This window comes from Agelaius tricolor, unplaced genomic scaffold, assembly GCF_023055355.1.
Source record: "Agelaius tricolor isolate 1412-34295 unplaced genomic scaffold, bAgeTri1.0.p SCAF_8, whole genome shotgun sequence".
Taxonomy (NCBI): Eukaryota; Metazoa; Chordata; class Aves; order Passeriformes; family Icteridae; genus Agelaius; species Agelaius tricolor.
In genome coordinates, this window is record NW_027269268.1 from 31,636,577 (window position 1) to 31,654,245 (window position 17,669).

Sequence of the window (17,669 nt, forward strand, 5' to 3'; positions counted from 1 at the left end):
CTTAAACGCCTCTAGGGACGGTGACTCCACCACTTCCCTGGGCAGCCTGCTCCAATGCTTGGCAATCCTTTCTGTGAAGAAATTTCTCCCATTGTCCAACCTGAGCACATTCTATTGGGGAGGCACTTCGTGCGGAGCACTTACCTGTCTGTAGAGGCTTTCCCTCCTTCCCCGCTCCAGGAAGCAGCAAGAGGCCGGATGGCAGTACCCTGACGGGGTGCACCAGCACAGGAGGGCTCGGTGGGTATCTGAGCACAAACGCTGACACAGCACCCAGTACAGGCCACGCTCTTCAGCACAGCGGCCACTTCCCCAGGCTGTGCTGTGCGGGGCACACCTACCCCCGGGATCCCCTCCTCCACCTTCTCTGCAGAGAAGGAGTGCATGCCGCCAGTGTTATTTGCCCACTTTAATTAGGTTCTCATGCTTAAACTCCCAGGGACTAACTCTGCAGGATGCTGCTGCCTGCTGAAAAACTGAATTAATGTCATAGGCAGTGCCACTTTTGCCTCTAGTATGTCAAGCAAATAGCACATGATTATGCTCCACTGTGGAATAAAGCCCTCTGCTGCACTACAGTCATGTCTGGGTATAAAAAATGACAGAAGAGCACCGGCAGAGATCCCCAAAATGACATAAAATTTGGGCATCTCAGACCCAAAATAAATGGTTTATTACCTTACCCCAAATTATCTTTATTACTTTACCCTAAAAGCTCCCAAGTGGCCCAGAGACAATGCTTCCTTCTGGTTCATTCTGTCTTGGTATTTTTGAAGTTCCTGTGGTGAGGCCAGGTCTGCTAAACAGCGTCTTTCTCTTTGGCTGAGCCTCAGACATGTGGCCTATATGCAGGCACAGTACAGTTTGTAAACCCTGTTAGTTTCCTACACCTGCTGTTCCTCTTCCAGCAATATCCTCATGGTGACCTCTTTCCAGCCATGTCAGAGCCCACACTAGACAGGGGAGACCAGTGTGCAGAGTGGGGAGCACCTCTGCAGAGTGGGTGGTGTCAGCTCTGACTGCCTCACATGAGAGCCCTGGAAGGGTTCACAAGAAACCACCTGGCCTGAGCTGTTGTTTTGGTGAACTACTCGTTGTTGTTACTTGAACTACTCAAATGTCTTTCTTTTCTCCTGTGATCCTGCATTTGATCACCTATATGTATGTGGGAAAAGAGAGATTTTAATTTAAAACACTATCAAAGAACCCATCCCCAAAGAAACAACAAAACTGGGGCACAGCTCTATGAAGTCTTGTTTTTTTGGCTGAGAAACTGTGATGAAATCTCAGTGTCCCAGTTTCATCTACTAAAAGGATATATCTAAAGCTGTATGAAGCACCTGCTGTACAGGCTAAAGACCACAGTCAAGCTTGTGGAGATAAGTTGAAGCTTGTGCAGCGACTGATGTGTGCTTGGGGTTTTTTTGGCCCTAAAATTGCACCATAGCACCTTAATGACTTGAACTAGTTCTATGCATGTGAACAAAATGGTCTCACTTGTAGGTTGGTAAATGTTATGGTAAATGTTGGTCTTCAAATTTGTTAATAGGAGAGAATATGTCAAACATAAAATTTCTCTAGCCTATAGGTTAAACTAAGCTGACATGACATGATCTAGTGGTCCAGAGATTGAGGCAAAAAAGCACACATTGAAAGAATTTTGATACTGTCTCTCTCTTTCACTGGACAAATCTGTCCCCAAGCTTGTAAGCTGCAAAATACAGAGAAAATAAAAGCAATATCTATATTTTTAAAGTTTTTCTTTCAGCTAGATTTTCACGTTTACCTAATGTATAATATGCCACACTCTTTGTTCAGGTAACAACAATTAACTTGTGTTTGTGTATGTGGCTTCTAGATGGTTCTGTTAGTTGCCACTGCCACAGCAAAGGTACTGCCATTAGGTAGGTTAAGCATTTTTAAGAAAATGCTGTCATTAAATCTGCTGTCAGGATGCACCAATTTCTGGTCTGTGATTAATTAACACTCACTCACAGATAAGCAATTAGGAAAACAGGTTTTATGTTGATACTTGGTAACAGTTTCAAATATGTTGTAGGCTAATCATGAAAATAGTGCATGATAATTTCTGAGCACTACTGCCTGTTCCTAAGGTAATGGAAGATTGAGTTACAGTGGTTACCAGCTATGTATTTTCCTCCTCTAGTAACATTCCTGCAAATAAAAAAGCATTGTTCACCTCTAACATCTGAGCCTGCAGCCCTTTGAAGTTTTCATTGCCACTAGTGGTCAAGTAACATTAACTGTTAAGCCCAAGTGGGCTGCAAAAGGACTTCTTCTCAATATGAATGTAGAGATGAATCACATTGGGCAAAAGATATTTTGTCACTAGTAAGAAAACTGATCTAACCAATGGATTTACTAAATCCTCTGATGTTTTACATTTTACATTTCAAATCTTCCAGTGTCTAGCCTGGAGAAAAGACAGGTGAGAGAGGATCTTATCAATGCCTATAAGTATCCAAAGGAAGAATGTCAAGAGGATGGAGCCAGGCTCTTCTAGGTGGTACCAAGAAATAGGACAAGAGGCAGCATGCAGAAATGGATATACAGGAAGTTCCATCTGAATACAAGGAAGAACTTCTTTACTGTGCAGGTAACCAAACACTGGAACAGATTGCCCAGACAAGTTGTGGAATCTCCATCTCCAGGGAGTTTCAAAGCTGTCTGGACATAATCTGTGCAATGTGCTCTAGGGGACCCAGCCTGAGCAGGGAAATTGGACCAGATGACTCACTGTGGTGTCTTCCAGCCTCACCTGTTCTGTTATTCTGTGATTTTAACTGCAGCTAAGTTCTATGTTCAGTCAGATGCTGCCTGTATTTTGATAGCAGTCTTCCAGCCTAAAGCCTCCTTTACACTGGAGTAAATGCCACATTTCTCATTATTTTGGGGAAGAGGATGTTTGAGGGGCAGGAATCTATTCATCTTGTTTAACCATTAATTTTTCTCACAATTACAACTGAATAACACAGCAAATGTAAACTCTGTGTGCTCTTGGGAAGAAAGCCCTGTACATTGGTCATATCCTAGTAGTCAAAGATAATACCACTTTTTGGTAACTGGGAGTGAGTGAGGGCACTGAAAAATTTGCTTAGCAGAAGCACTGCTGGAAAACCCCTAATGGGGGTGATTTGGTGCTATAGGGTTATTTTGAAGATATGAAATTACTCTCTGGAGCTGTTTGTGGTGACTTTTCAGTTGCACTAGAAACTAATAATTTTTACTAGGTTAGGATAAGCGGATTCCAAAGAAGAAAAAAAAATCCACACTAGGAGGGAAATAAAATGAGGCTTCCTACTGTTTGTTGCAGAGTTTTAATGACATATGCCAAAACTCTGTCCAAGTTTTCGGGGAACTCTGAAATTCATAAATGGTAATCATAGGGATGTAATTTCCCCTTTTTTGCACACGGAGTGGAATTAATTTCACTGACTTCTGTGACAAGAGACCTGGGCTAACCTTACAGTCAACGGAGACGTTTTAAGAGCCATACCTATTTATACTAAGATTCTCTCTCATTCCACATATTTAGCTGGGTGACTCCCACCTTTATTTCCTGAGCTGGAAAGAAAAATTAACATCTGCATATAGGAGAGTATTATGAATGTCTTAAACCTTCACCTACTGAAACTTTCTGCAGGTGTACTGTCTGCCCTCATGTAATAACCTTGATTACAAAGGTGCACTTGTGTAAATATGTTCTTCACAAATGGAAGAAGTAAGAATGTGTTTTTCACATGTGCTCAGCTGATCAGCACTGTCCCCCTCCTCTGAGGAGCTGCACTTCCTATGCCAGCCAAGCATGGTCCATAGCACCTGTGAGAAGCTGGTGGTGTCCAGCCCCTGCTGATTTCCAGAGGCTATTCCAAACAGAGCTGATAGCCTCAAAAAGGAGCAGTGTGGTTCTACTCAAAACAAAGTGACAGTGTATGAGTATGCTCTCATGAAAGCAATGAAGTCATATATAAGTGAATTTCTTAACATGTCTTGCCTTGGACCTACCAATTTCTCAAAACACATTTTGCTGTGGCATTAGAGTATGGAAACTGAATGTGAAGAACCTTAATAAATAAATAAATAGTTATTACAAAACAAAGCACAGAGTATAGTTAGTCTGCACTTTTTAGTCCCTTTTTCAGTCTGCTCATGGTTGTAGGAGTGACAGGGGGTCTGCACGGTCAGGACGGACGGAGATGAGAGATCTCTGCAGCCAGGTCCTGGCACTTGCGGTTTATTACAAAGGGCGTGGGTGCAGGGCCCTGCTGGGAGCTGACAGCCACAGCTTGGAGCAGCCCTGAGAGAAGAGAGGGGCAGAGAGGATGGGAGGATAAGAGCGTAAAAGCATAAGTGAGTAAAAGGGGTAAGAGCTAAGAGACAAGAGTAAGGGTATAGAAAGTAAGTGAGTGAGTAAGTAAGAGTATGGAAAGGAAGTGAGCGAAGTTCCCGTTACAATACAATAAATCATCTTCTGTGTTGAATATTCTGATTCTCACTAACCGATCTAGTCCAACATACAAATCCTATAGCATTTCCATACAGCCTGTAAGAATCACTACATTACCATACTGTGCTACATTTTAAACCCTAAAAACTCCTCTTTGGGCCCCTTCTGCCAAGCTGGCAGGATCTGCTGGACCCTTGGACCTGCCTGCTTGCAGAGGGTCTTGTTTCATCAAAAGGGGATTACCTTCAGCAGCCACAGCATTGTTTTCCTGTTGTTCAGTAACTAAGGGATCTCAAAGCTTGCTTTCATTTCAATCTCGCTTATAGTTTCTATGTTCTCAAAATCTTTTGTCAGACAATCATATTTATAAGGCTTTCCTGTTTCATCTTCCCCAACAATGGTGAAATTAGTAGAACTTATCTGCTTAAAGAAAAAATTGAGCAGGATATTGTGGCTGCCCTCTTTCCTGTGTTAATACAAGTCAACTGGTTACTAAGATTCAGGAAGAGATTTTCTATTATAGCATATTGGCAGAAAACAGAGTAAATGTTGTGGATAAGGAAGAACATACATCTCCTGATAAGTGCAGGATATTTGTCACTTGGTACTAGAAAGCTCTTTGGTACAGTTGAGGATGAAGCTAACAGGGAAAAAAGCACATCCCAGTATTTTCAGGAAAGCTACTGTTTAGTTTATCATCTGATTGAAATTATCTGTTGTCAGCCCATGTCTTATTTTTAAGTATTCTACATTGCGTAAATGAAAGAGAAAAATAGTAATAATAGTGAATTCATATGATTTGTATTCCACCAGATAAATCAAGCCTAATATTTAAGGAAAACAAAAAGCAATGTCTGGCATTACAGGGATGTATCTTTTTTGGATGACCTCATGTTAGAGAAACTTTTGAGAATAGCTTACCTGGTCAAACATATGTATGTCTGGCAAGGATAACCTCTTCCAAGAATATCACCTGTATAAAACTCTGCCTATTGTTTCTTTCAGCTGACTCTTAAGAAGCCCATCTGGCTTGTACTCATTCTTTTTAAAATCTTTTTATTTTTATGGTATCTCAGATAATTCTTCATGCTTTTCATCCCATGGAAGACAGAGAAGCATTTCTGACAAGAAATATATATCATCAAAAATCAGTTCTTTTGCTTAAAAGAAGGACCTTGTTGTCATCTTTTGAGCATTCCTACTAAATGCTAAGAAGGTCTTTCACAATTACAGCCCCCTATGGACTTGTCCTCATCAATAATGCTGCTTTTCTTTTTCCACTATGGACTTGTCCTCATCAATAATGTTGCTTTTCTTTTTCCACAGCCTGAAACACTTCCTGGGTTATCAATAAAAAGCAAGAAAAAAAAAAAAAAGCAATCCCAAACAAAACCAAATAAACCAAATAAAACCAAACCCAAACCAATCCAAACCGAATCCAACAAACAAATCCCCCCCCCCACCAACAAAACAAAACCAAAAAAACCCTCACCAAAGTAAAACAAACAAACAACACAAAAACCCAAACCAAACCAAAACCAAAAGAAAAAAAAAAAAACCCTAACCAACTTATGTATTATTATATGAAACAGGATAGGAATCATTGGTGGTTTGAGGATTTAAAATCAGGATTATGAAAGATGAGAGGCAAAATTTTAATTGGGGAAAATAACAGTTGGATTAAATCTCTGGAAATATTTTTATCATAGTAAAATCTGTAATATAATGAAATCTTTCACAAAAAAAAAGGGAATACTCTGGTTTGGACTTTAAAAACCTATACTGGTAATTTATAAAGAAACAAAAATTGTTAGGATCTATTCTTCCTGAAAACTGGGAATAGTTTAGAGATATATAAATAAATCTAAATAAACTGGATATAGGAGTTCTCTGTATTACTTACCCTTGGTGGACAACTACTGAGATATGTTTGATGCAATACACCCTAATACCACATCCCTGTGTATGTCAACCTCACGCTGACAGTTTCCCACTTAGCAGAGAGGGTTGGTGGAACTATGTGATCATTCTGCCTGTCCATCTCTACAATTAGCAAGGTTTTGCTCTACCATGCCTGTTCCTATCTCCAGAGTATTCTCACATACTGACAGCGAAAGAAGGGACACAATTGGTTCTCACAGCTATCAATCAACCTGCAAACTTGAGCCCAATACATCAAAATTCTCCTGTGTTTGCTCCTAGCCATTTTGAGTCATGAGCAAAGCAGGGAATTCAATCAGCTCTTCTTGCTTTCCTTTCCCCTGAGGCTTCAAACATGCAGCAAGCTAAGGCTTCTTTTTCCTAGGGAAATCTGGTCCAGTGCCACTGCTGCATTCTTGAGGTTCCCCAAAATTAAAATTTTTATTTTAGTGTTTGAAAGCAGTAGATAACACTTAAATTTAGAAGTCATTAGCTATTCTCTGCTGTACCTTAGATACTGTTTCCCCTATAGTGACAAACAGCAAGCTTTTAGCACAGAAACCACCTGTAACAAATGTTATTAATTATTTTCTTGGCTATTTCTTTACGGACAGTGCATGCACAGTTTCTTGTGAGAAAAAAAAAAAAGTTATGCCAAAATATTTGGTTTAAATTAATATTTAATAATAATTAATATTTAATTTTAAATAACATGTTAATTTTGAATGAACATTTTTGCTTTATTTTTTCTGCTCTGTAGGAGAATTTCCTGTTTCTTAACTTTATTTCTTCATGAGATGGCAGGATGTTACACCTACTCAAACTGACTACAAGCAGAAACACAACCCCTCAAAAGAGCCAACACCTTTCTCAAGAACATTGTATCAATTATATTAATCCAGGTCCTTTTCACTGGCATAAGTGTTATCTGTTATTACATCAAGAAATTCCGTCTTCAGTTACTCAGAAGTGACAGCAATGACCACTACACAGTAAAGTTACAGTGAATCAGTGCCGATGGAAGCCAAGGTAACCACGTTATTGCCATTTTCTAAATCTATTTGCTCAAAAATGAGACAAGTAGCAAAAAATTATCTGAGGCTTCATTAACCTGAGCTGTAACAGTGCACAAAAAAAAAAAAAAAAAAAGAAGGAAAAAAAAAGGCAGTTGGTTTTACAGGTGTTACTGTAAATTAAAACTGTTCATTTTAAAATGAAGGCGCCCTCTTAAGAACATGAACACGCAGAATTACAGACTTCCTGGTTTTTTGGCCAGAGTGACATCAGTGTAGTGAAGGATGTTTTGAAAGTACTGTCTACAACTTTGTTTTCATTCATTTTTATGACCTTGCCAACACATTGCTGACTTGGGCAAAGCTGACTGACTGCAGCTACAATTACTCAACAGCTTGGACATAGACATATGAAAATCCCTGCCATGTAGAACACCTGCCTAGCAGCTGTGAGACTTGGAAGTTAGGAATGTTTAAATAGTTCTGTGAACTAGGATCTTTAAGAAAATAACAGTTGCAGACTGCCATCATGTGAGATATTAATTTTGTTGTAGGAGTAGCCATGGAGCTATTTGGTACAGACTACACAAAGACAGAATCCCAGGAAAAAGGAGACTAGATGGGATCCTTGGGAGGCCACCAAAGCAGAGCCAGCTTCACAGCCAGATCAGGTTGTGTAAGGCCTCATCCAGGCTTCAAAAATATCCCAGGATGGAGATTATGAAACTTCCCTGTGCAACCTGTGCTGCAGCTTCACCACTACTCCAGATCATGCCATCCTGAAATGCTATCTACAAGATTACTATGGGTACTCTTTTAGTGCTGGCTACTCAACTAGAGGTAGGAATGTAAGACAGAAGAGAGTCTGGGGATTTGAATTTGCTTCTTTTCAATTTTCTTCCTGAATTCAATAATCTCTGATTGTTTTTTATTGATTGTTTTTCTGCTACATTTACCATGTGCATTTTCCCCTGATATCTTTTTGGATGCCTAAAGTATAAATGAAACAATGCAAAATATACAGGTCTCCTCGGGGTGTTTCAAGACTCAGCAAAATTAATTTTTTTTCCTGATGCTTACCAATTATTATTCATGTAGTAAAGACCTGAAAAATGTCTCAAAGGGGAGATGAAATCTCGACATTTTAGTATATAGTCTAAAAGTATAATTTAGCTTTTTTTTCCCACTATAATTGTTGTGGCCAAGATTTGATACAAATTCTGCAACGGGCATGGGAAAGGCAGGATACTGTGTCAAATTTTCGAGATTTGCTGTTTGGCGAGTGGCGTTGAAAAGGCCAAAAGTTCGTTGATACCTTATTTAAAATACTCTTGAAATTATTTCTCAGGATAAAACTGTCACTCAGCTTCCCTAAATAACAGCCCATCCCAAATCCTCTTTGCTGTTCGTTAAAGATAGATCAGGCGGCTCTTACTGCGGACAGGACCAGGGATCCCGGCGCGGGTGGCGGCCCCGCCGGGCGCGGAAGCGCCGGAGCCTCCGGGCGCCTTTATGGGAGGCCCCGCCCCCCGCGCGCGCTCCCGCCCCTCGCCGCGCTCCGGGCCAATGGGAGCGCGCGCCTGGGGAAGGCGGGAGAATGCGAACCCCTGGCAGCGCCGCCGGCCGCGCCTTATAAGGGCAGGGCCTCGCGCATGCGCGCTCCGGGCAGGGGCGGGGGCGCCGAGCGGGGGTTTTGCTCCGGCGGCGGCACCGCGGGAAGGGGCGCGCGACCCGCGGGACCCCGCGGAGGGGCGGCCGCACCCGCCCGGCCCGGCCCGGCCCGGCCCGGCGAGCGCTCACCGCCCCCCGGGCGTGGCCGCCCCAGGGCAACGGGGCGGCGGCAGAAGGAGGAGGAGAAGAACACGGAGAAGGGAGCGGGGTCGCCGCAAGGACCCCGCGCCCGGTGCGGGCGGCGCGGCGGCTGCGGCGGATGTGCTGCTGGCGCGGGGGGATGATGCTGGCGGGGCCACAGCTGGTGGCGGGGCCGGCGGCGCCGGGCGGGGAGCGGGCCCGCCTGCTCTCGCTCTACGTGCAGGACTACCTGGAGTGTGTGGAGTCTTTGCCGCTGGACATCCAGCGCAACGCCTCGCTGCTGCGGGAGATGGACACGCAGTGCCAAGGTGGGCGCCGCCGCGGGGCACCGGGCAGCGGGGAAAAGGGGACGGCCTCCACCCGCCGCACATGCGCCCGGCGCGGAGGAGCCGGGGCCGGGGTGAAACCTGCTGGGGCCCCGCGGGGCTGAGCCTGCGGGGGCGCGGGGCTCCCGGCGCCCGGTGGGTCCCGGGGAAGGCCGCCCCGCCTCGGGGCCGCGCTGCCCGGCGCTAGGCCCCGGCTCCGCCGTTTGGGGTCGCTTCCGCCCCGCCGGGCAGCCCTGCTGCCCGAACCGGCAACGCTGCCGCTGGAGGTGCGGTCCGGAAATCGGCCTCCCCGCCGCTCCTCCCGCCGTGCGGAGCCGGGGGGCGGTGTCCCGGCGGAGCCCAGCGCCCGTCCCACGGTAGACCGCACGCACGGTGGGGGTGGGGACACATAAAGCGCCAGCAGCGTTCCCTTGGGTCGTGGAGGGAGGCTGCGGAGCGGGAAGTTGCCCTGAACCTCCCCCGAAGGCTCCTTCGGGAGGCAGGTTCAGTGCCGATGAAGATCTTGCGCCCCGCGCAGTTTGTGGGGCACGTTGGCGGTGCCCGGCAGCTGCCAGCCGGCCCTGCTGTGCGGCAGGAATTTGATCCCGGGCAGTCGGCACCGGAGCCGCATCTCCCTCCTTCGGCGTGGGCAGGAGGGACCATGGGGACCGGCAAGGCCTCTCAGACGCTGAAGGGCCACCTCAGGAGGCAGCTGTTGTGAAGGGATTCTTTCAATTATCTTTCTAATTACCCGAGAAAACACATAGGAACAGGCTTTTGTAAGTTGCCTGGGATTTTAAAGTTTAAATGGCATAGACTTGCCTGCAGCATTTTGAATTCCTAGTCAAGGCTGACTCTTTACCTCCTGAGCCATGGTGACTAGCCAGCAATCCTCAGACTTTAATAGATTAAATATTTTCTTTAGACTGTTTATTACTGTCTGTTTATCCAGCCACCAATACTGGGTCATATAATAAATTTGTTGTTAGTTTTAATCAAAGCCTTTAGCTGGTTTAAAACAACAACAAAACATTTTCAAAACCCTAAAAATGGCATAAAAATATTTTAGACCCGAGTCTAAAAATGTAACAGCAATGCTATCTTATTTCAGCTAATTTAAAAGGTAATGGTGGTCTGTGGAGGAGGGAAAAAGTCACTCTTGTGCTTAGAAAACAAATCGTTTTAGCTTTTATTAGCTCCACCAAACTTAATCAGATTATCTGTAATGAACACTGGGCCCTGGTTAGGGTTGGAGTTTTTTGTGGGGTTTTTGTTTTTTTAAACAGAGGTTTCAGAGCTGTTTATTAGGGTGTATGAATGCCTCGTCTAATCTTTGGGGATTCACATGTAGTTTGGTAAACTTCCATCTCTATCAGTCCAAAACTTCTTTGCGTTCTTTAGTGGATGTGGATCCCTGTAAAGTTCAGCATATCCTCACAGGCTGCATCCAGGCAATAACCGATGTCGGATGAATGTTGTTCTGTGTCACAGTATGAACGAGTGAACAGCTATTGTTTGTGAATGGCTCTGCATAGGGCATTCCCAATATGGGAAATCTAGCTCATCTATCTATACCTACACTCCTGCCTCCAAAAAAAGAAGTCTGGGTGGGAGATTGTGTGGTTGTACAATATTGTACTCTGGTTATGCCGTTCTTGTTCAACAGCATACAAAGTACACTACTCCATGCTTCTCAGGAGCTGAGAGTATGATTTTTAAAAATTTTATTTTTCTTGTCAGGGCCAGAGGCAAGTGATGCAGCTGAAGGTATAGTGAAATAAAGCTTATGGTTTAAATGGTAGCTGGAATGCTTATATTAAAATACAGAAAATACAGGCTGAGTTACTGGACAGGCCAGAGAAGTGATTTTTATATTACCATAGTGAAAGTCTGGAACAGAACAAAATTCAGCTGGCTCCTGTTGTCATACACGTTTCAGAATTTATAGCAAAAAGCAGTTGTTCATGTTTAAGCTACTGTTCCAAGATATCAGGAGGAAAAAAAATATCACTAGGAATGATGTTGAGATAACAAGCTTGAATCATTTCACAACAGTGCAGACAAATTCTTTTAAAATGAAAGCAAATTATTTAAATGCAGGTCTTTGGGAAGAGGTAGATTGTGCTTCTGCTTTAGAAGTAAATAGTTTTGTACCATTTATAAACTCCCTTACCTGTTCAAATAAAATCCGAAGTTCTCACTGAACTGTTGCAGTGTGATGACTGAACCAATACTGTACCTAACACTACATCAAGTTTCACTGCCAGCTCTTCTAATTATTTCCTTCCCCATTTGGAATTTCTCTGTCCTTTATGTGTCGATCTAGTGTAACATTTGGCTTGGAAAAAGTAATTTTAAAATCCAGCAATATAGAACAGCAGAGTATCGACTGATTTATAAGACGTTGATCTCATATTCGGGTTCATTCAACTTGCTTCTTAGAACTAAATTTAGTGAAAGATTCACAGCAACTCATGCGGTTATTTTGCGTGACTTGGAAGAGGGAAAGCTGGGAAATCAAACTGTGAGCCACTCATTTACTAGTTGCTTAAGAATATCCTATGATGCACTAAAGAGAAGGTCGCCTATTCTGAAAAGTTCAACACTGATTTAAAATAATTTGTTTTGGCAATAGGGAAAGTATTTTGAGGGGTGTAAGTTGATTTTCATTCTGATTGTAAATTTGCTATTATGTAACTTCAGTTGTCATATTCCTTTTATAACTGTGTCTACTTGAAAATGTAATGCCAAACCTTGAGATGAGTAAGAGGGGAAGGCAGAGGACCTGGATAAACTAATTCTGGAGTGTTATATATCATGATATATGACAATTCTGTGAATTTCAGGATCCTGATAAGTGATTGCTTTGATTTGCTGGACGAGTTTTGGAATTATTGTGGTAAGGACTCTTAGGAGAAACTCCTCCTGTTTCAAATGGAAGGAGGATCTGGATTATCCATGCCTCAACAACTATCGTGTCCCCTCTCTTGTGTTATCCTTTCTTTTTCCAGTGGCTAAAATAAGCTTGCTCTTTCTTAGAACATGAGAATATTTTCTTGCAACATATTGTGACCTTAAACACTGATTTGATGACCACATGCACTTGAATCATATGTAGGGTATAGTGTAATTAAGATTTGTACTATTTCTCATCAGTTAGAGAATATATTTGTTTTCTTGAGCGTGTTCCATCTTGTGTAATTATTCCTATGATTATTTTTATTTTATAGAAGCCCTTAAAGAAATAGATGATGTCTATGAAAAATACAAGTCAGAAAATGATCCTGTCCAGAAGAAACGCTTGCAACAACATCTTCAGCGTGCATTAATCAACAGTCAAGAACTTGGAGATGAAAAAATTCAAATAGTTACTCAGATGCTAGAACTGGTCGAGAACAGAGCCCGTCAAATGGAGACACACTCTCAGTGTTTCCAAGACCTGTCTGAGAACGAAAAGCCTCTAGAAAAGGCCAAGATGGAGTCGTGCCAGCCAGAGAGATCCTCGCGCAGGCCTCGTCGGCAGCGGACCAGCGAGAGCCGCGACCTGTGCCACATAGCCAACGGCATCGATGACTGCGATGACCAGCCACCGAAAGAGAAAAGATCAAAATCTTCCAAGAAGAAAAAACGCTCCAAAGCCAAACAGGAGAGAGAGGTTTCACCTGTGGAATTTGCAATTGATCCCAATGAACCAACTTACTGCTTATGCAACCAAGTGTCTTACGGCGAAATGATAGGATGTGACAATGAACAGTGCCCTATTGAGTGGTTCCACTTCTCCTGTGTTGGACTGACGTACAAACCAAAGGGGAAGTGGTATTGTCCCAAGTGCAGAGGAGACAATGAGAAAACGATGGACAAATGTACTGACAAATCAAAAAAAGATAGGAGATCGAGGTAGTGAAAACAATTTATGTTTTAAAGAGTTGCTCCTTTTATATTAAAATGTTTCATTTCCACAGAACATTGTTTTAGGAAATGCATAAGACTATGCAATAATTTTTAATCTATAATATTAATATTAAAAACTGTTATACCTTCTGTGATCTTTAACTTTCTGCACTGAATAACCAAATAATTGAAACAGGGTGGCTTCAGACCTTTCACAGAAGACATTACAAGCAGATGGCGCTTGGTTTCAATTTACTTTAGTATTTTAAAGAACCTTGTGAATCCTGAAATAATGGTGGTGGGAAAGATACTGAAGAACTTCTCATGTTATGGTAAAGGGATTGAAAGGCCTCATATCTCTGCTAGCATCTTAACAACTGAGTTTGTTCTTTATCCCAAGTTTTACATTTTCAGTTTTTGTGTTAACATCATGTGTTTGGAGTTAGGGGTTTTAAATTCAGCTGTAACTGTAAAAGTCTTCCGAGCTATAAGCAGACCTCTCCAGTGACTTTCATATGATCAATATGTTATTGCAAGGAAGAAAATACCACTAACTTAAACTTTTCTTTTTTGCCAACATTAAACTCTTGTCTTTGTGACTATACTTGGGAGTCAGTTTTTGGGTATGATATAATTATGGTGTATACTCAGTTTTTCATAATAGGTTTTGTCAAGCATCCTGATGTGGTCTTTATCATTTAACTTGATCTCTCTATAAGCCTTGAAGTGGTAGAAGGATTCCTTGAGAGGAGGGCATATTAACATTTTGGGGAACAGGAACTGGAAATGTGATGGAATCTTCATTATAATCCATCTGTAGAGAGCTGAGTCATGACTGGTATTCTCTGGGGTGTAAACTTTGCTCTTCGTCAAGTAGGATTTGTGTGTGCATGTGGCCAGACCTGGGTTTAGGCACAGCACCAAAATTCTTGGACTTGGGCAACTACCTTAAAAGCCTGAAGGCAAAAGCTTTCAATAAAAAGTTCATAGATACAAACTAACAAAACATAAGCATGCGTGGCACACAGCCAATAGACAAATCCCAGCAGGTTTCTGACGGGCGATGTAAGAGCTTTGTCTTGAAGTATGCTGGTAGTATCTAAACACTACTTGGGTGGTAGTTAAAAGTGAACTTCCTCACCCCCATGCCTTAAAGGAGGTGGAAAAAAAGATGAGAACAGCTGTTGCTGCTCCTTTGCAATGGGAGATGCTAATGGAGAGGTGAGTGGGTACCAAAGCTCAGTCCTAGGGTTCCTGCTCAGCAGTGCTCTTGAGACTGGAATTGGGCTGGGCTTGGCAAGGCAGGCAGCAGCTCTGCAGGGCTGCCTGTGGGGTTACCTGAGGGTGGGCTGCAAGTGCTCAGAAGTCCCTGTAGGTCCTTTGCTGCTAAGGTGTCCCTTGACAGTACAGAGGGAAAAGTGACACCAGCTGTGGCCAAGGCCGATTAGAAGGCAGTTGTGCTGAGTGAGATGAGAGCGGCCCAGAAGGCAGGCAGATGAGCAAAAGGGAGCTGGGATGGATGAATGCCATCAGAACTCCTTCCTGCATCTCCACTAGAGGGCTGTGCCAGCTGGGGCTTGAGGGGGGAATGTGCTGTGCAGGGCTCAAAGCCTCGGTGCTGTCAGATCAGGTGGCACAAATCAGTGCACAGCATGCTCACTATCATAAGGTAAGTAACACACTAAACCTGTTTCCTCAGGTATGATCTGATTCCTTAGCAGGATGGAGCATTTGCAAGTAGTTAGCATGTACCAGGGGAGTGGAAAGGCAAATGTTTGAACTATAGGTTTATGAAGTGGAGTAGTGCTCCAGTAGGGAGATCTGTACCACAGTAAGTAAACAGCTCCTGCAGGAAACTCCTGTAAGGGCTCTGACCATTAGTAGGATGGGATAGAGGGTAAACCTTATCCCTACCTTGCTTTCCAGGCCTACTGGCTGATCTCAGGTTGCAAATATAGTCTTGAGGGGCTGGATCATGGCTTTTGATGGAGAATGATCAGACCTGTTGGAGATGAGTGGCAGTAAGTTGTCTTCTGAACATTTGACTCCTTTTTTTATTTGTTATGGCTTAAGGATTCTCAAATTTCCTTTTTGAGAAGATTGATTAGAAGCCTTGGGCTGAGGATTACATGAAAATCTAACATTTACCTAAAATGGACAATGCTCCCTAGTATTAAAAAACAAACATTGCTTAGGTAAGCATTGAAGTTGCAGAACAAAGTACAAGTGAAATTATAACTATTAATGTTACTGATTTATCTGGAAAAGTATTGCTTGAATTTGTACTGGATAAAACAAGAATACTTCTTTCCAATGCAGAGAGGAAATCTGGGAGCCTTACATAATTCATCTGAAATAATTGCTGAAGTAGGAGGTGTATGTTGGGGTGATACAGAAAGGAAATTTTAGATTTTGAAAGTGGTCCAGATAAATATCTTTAATGCAGGGATGCTTTCTTTTATTCTAATGACCCTTCTAGTAGTGAATAGGAATTCTCAAGGCTTCCAGTGAAGATAGTGCTCGAGAAATGGCACTTGCTTGGCCTAATGTATGAAATTGCTCAAATGTAGCAATAGTTCTGTTCATATTGCAAATTAGCAGCATGCCTCAAATATACTGGGTCCTTCTGCAATTATTTCTTTTAAATGCTCTAGCTAATTTTTTGTTAAGACATACATGAGAAAAGATCTGACTGATGTTATCTGGTATCTAGCCTTTCACCACTTTTTTTAACAAAACCTAAATTTTATGGGTTTCTATCCATTCCCATAGAAGATCAATGATGAATTGCTGAAGATGCACATAAGATGCTAGCAGGAAATCAGAAAGTTAAGTAGAGAATTCTTATGTTGCTTCTTAATGTTGAGTTACATTTCTTAAAGGGATGAACCTCACTAGTGAAGTCAAAATGAAAAGTAAAGACTGTTAAACTAGTTTTCAAGATATGTATTGAGTCTCATGAAGTAAGTCTGTCTTCTTGCAAAAAAAAAAAAAATTAATCAGGGCAATGCATACTTTGGAAGTTGATGGTAGTATATGTGACTACACAGTTTACTGCTTTCTCTTTTGAAAATCCTAATTCAGCCTAGTTACATCTTGTTTTCTTGGAGCTTTTGAAAAAATGGTGCACTTCTATGTTTGTTCTTTTCGCCTTTCAGTTTTGAAGTAATGCAAGTTTATCAGCAGCAAAACATCCCCAATAAGCTACTTAAAAGAAATTTTATTGGAGCAAGAATGTTTCTTGATCACTGTCCTGTGGACTGGTTTGATAAATTTTGATGAAATAAGCCTTAAAGCAAAACACAAATGCACATAAGAGAAAGCATACTGTTTTGAAAGCAAAACAAGCAATTTAATGCTTGTCATCTGTATTGTAAGGCCATCTTGATATCTGCAGCACTATGATAATACTTCTGTACTTAAACTAGTTTTAACTGTATTTCACTGCCAAGCTTCAACTAATCTACACATCCAGAAATGGTAATGTGATACTGACAGGTCTTGAAACTGGTTCAGAATAAAGGTAAGGGAAATGCCCCTTTCTTCCCTGAATTTATATAAGGATTTTGTTTTGGATCCTTTTAGAGCTGAGATGGGCCTTTATAAAGAAGATGGCATTTCATAACTTTGAAGACTCTTCATTTAAAAGTCTCTAACTTCAGCTTTAAGGAAACTGCTATGGTTTGTCTGAATTCACATGAGCTGTTTGGCCACACCAGCAAGTTAAGGGCTTGGACTTCTTTCTCCCTCTTATCTGCATATGTATTTCTTTTGTTAAGAGGTCTCATTTCCAGTAGCTCTGCAAGTCTTTGATATTGACACCTCAGACTGAAAAATATACCACAGGTCTCTTTGCATTTGATCCTCTGAAGTTGATGAGCAGGGCTTTCACTCAAACCCACAATTGTTTTTCTGTTCAATGCTAGTTAGGTAAGACATTTTGCTATCAGTGGTAGAAACAGATGTTAATGTGCAAGTGTTCAAGTCCCACACATACCGTAGAAGGGAAAAGATGTATTTTTTTTCCTGCCTCTTTTATAATACATGCCATGAAAGAGTTGAAAGGAGTCTGAAATTCTCTCCTGTGACAATTTTCTGATTACTCTGCAGTCTTTGGAACAGCTTGAGAATTATGCAGTGCCACTACAGCTGGGCAATAAACAGTTGTATTTAGTGAAAATTCTGGGAAATTTTTCATTAAGTGAAACTGCCATGTGCTTTTGAATCCTAGTTTCAAGGTCAAGTTAAGATTGCATCTGA

General features: G+C 42.1%; 1 protein-coding gene across 1 annotated transcript; it reads left to right on the plus strand.

Moving 5' to 3' along the window:
* Nucleotides 1-8,967: 8,967 nt before the first annotated feature.
* ING2 (inhibitor of growth family member 2) lies at nt 8,968-14,013 on the plus strand. Its single transcript, XM_071432165.1, is given in 3 exon segments — nt 8,968-9,165; nt 9,167-9,521; nt 12,749-14,013. Coding segments are annotated over 3 exon segments (1,224 nt in total). The 3' UTR covers nt 13,420-14,013.
* The last annotated feature ends 3,656 nt before the right edge of the window (nt 14,014-17,669 follow it).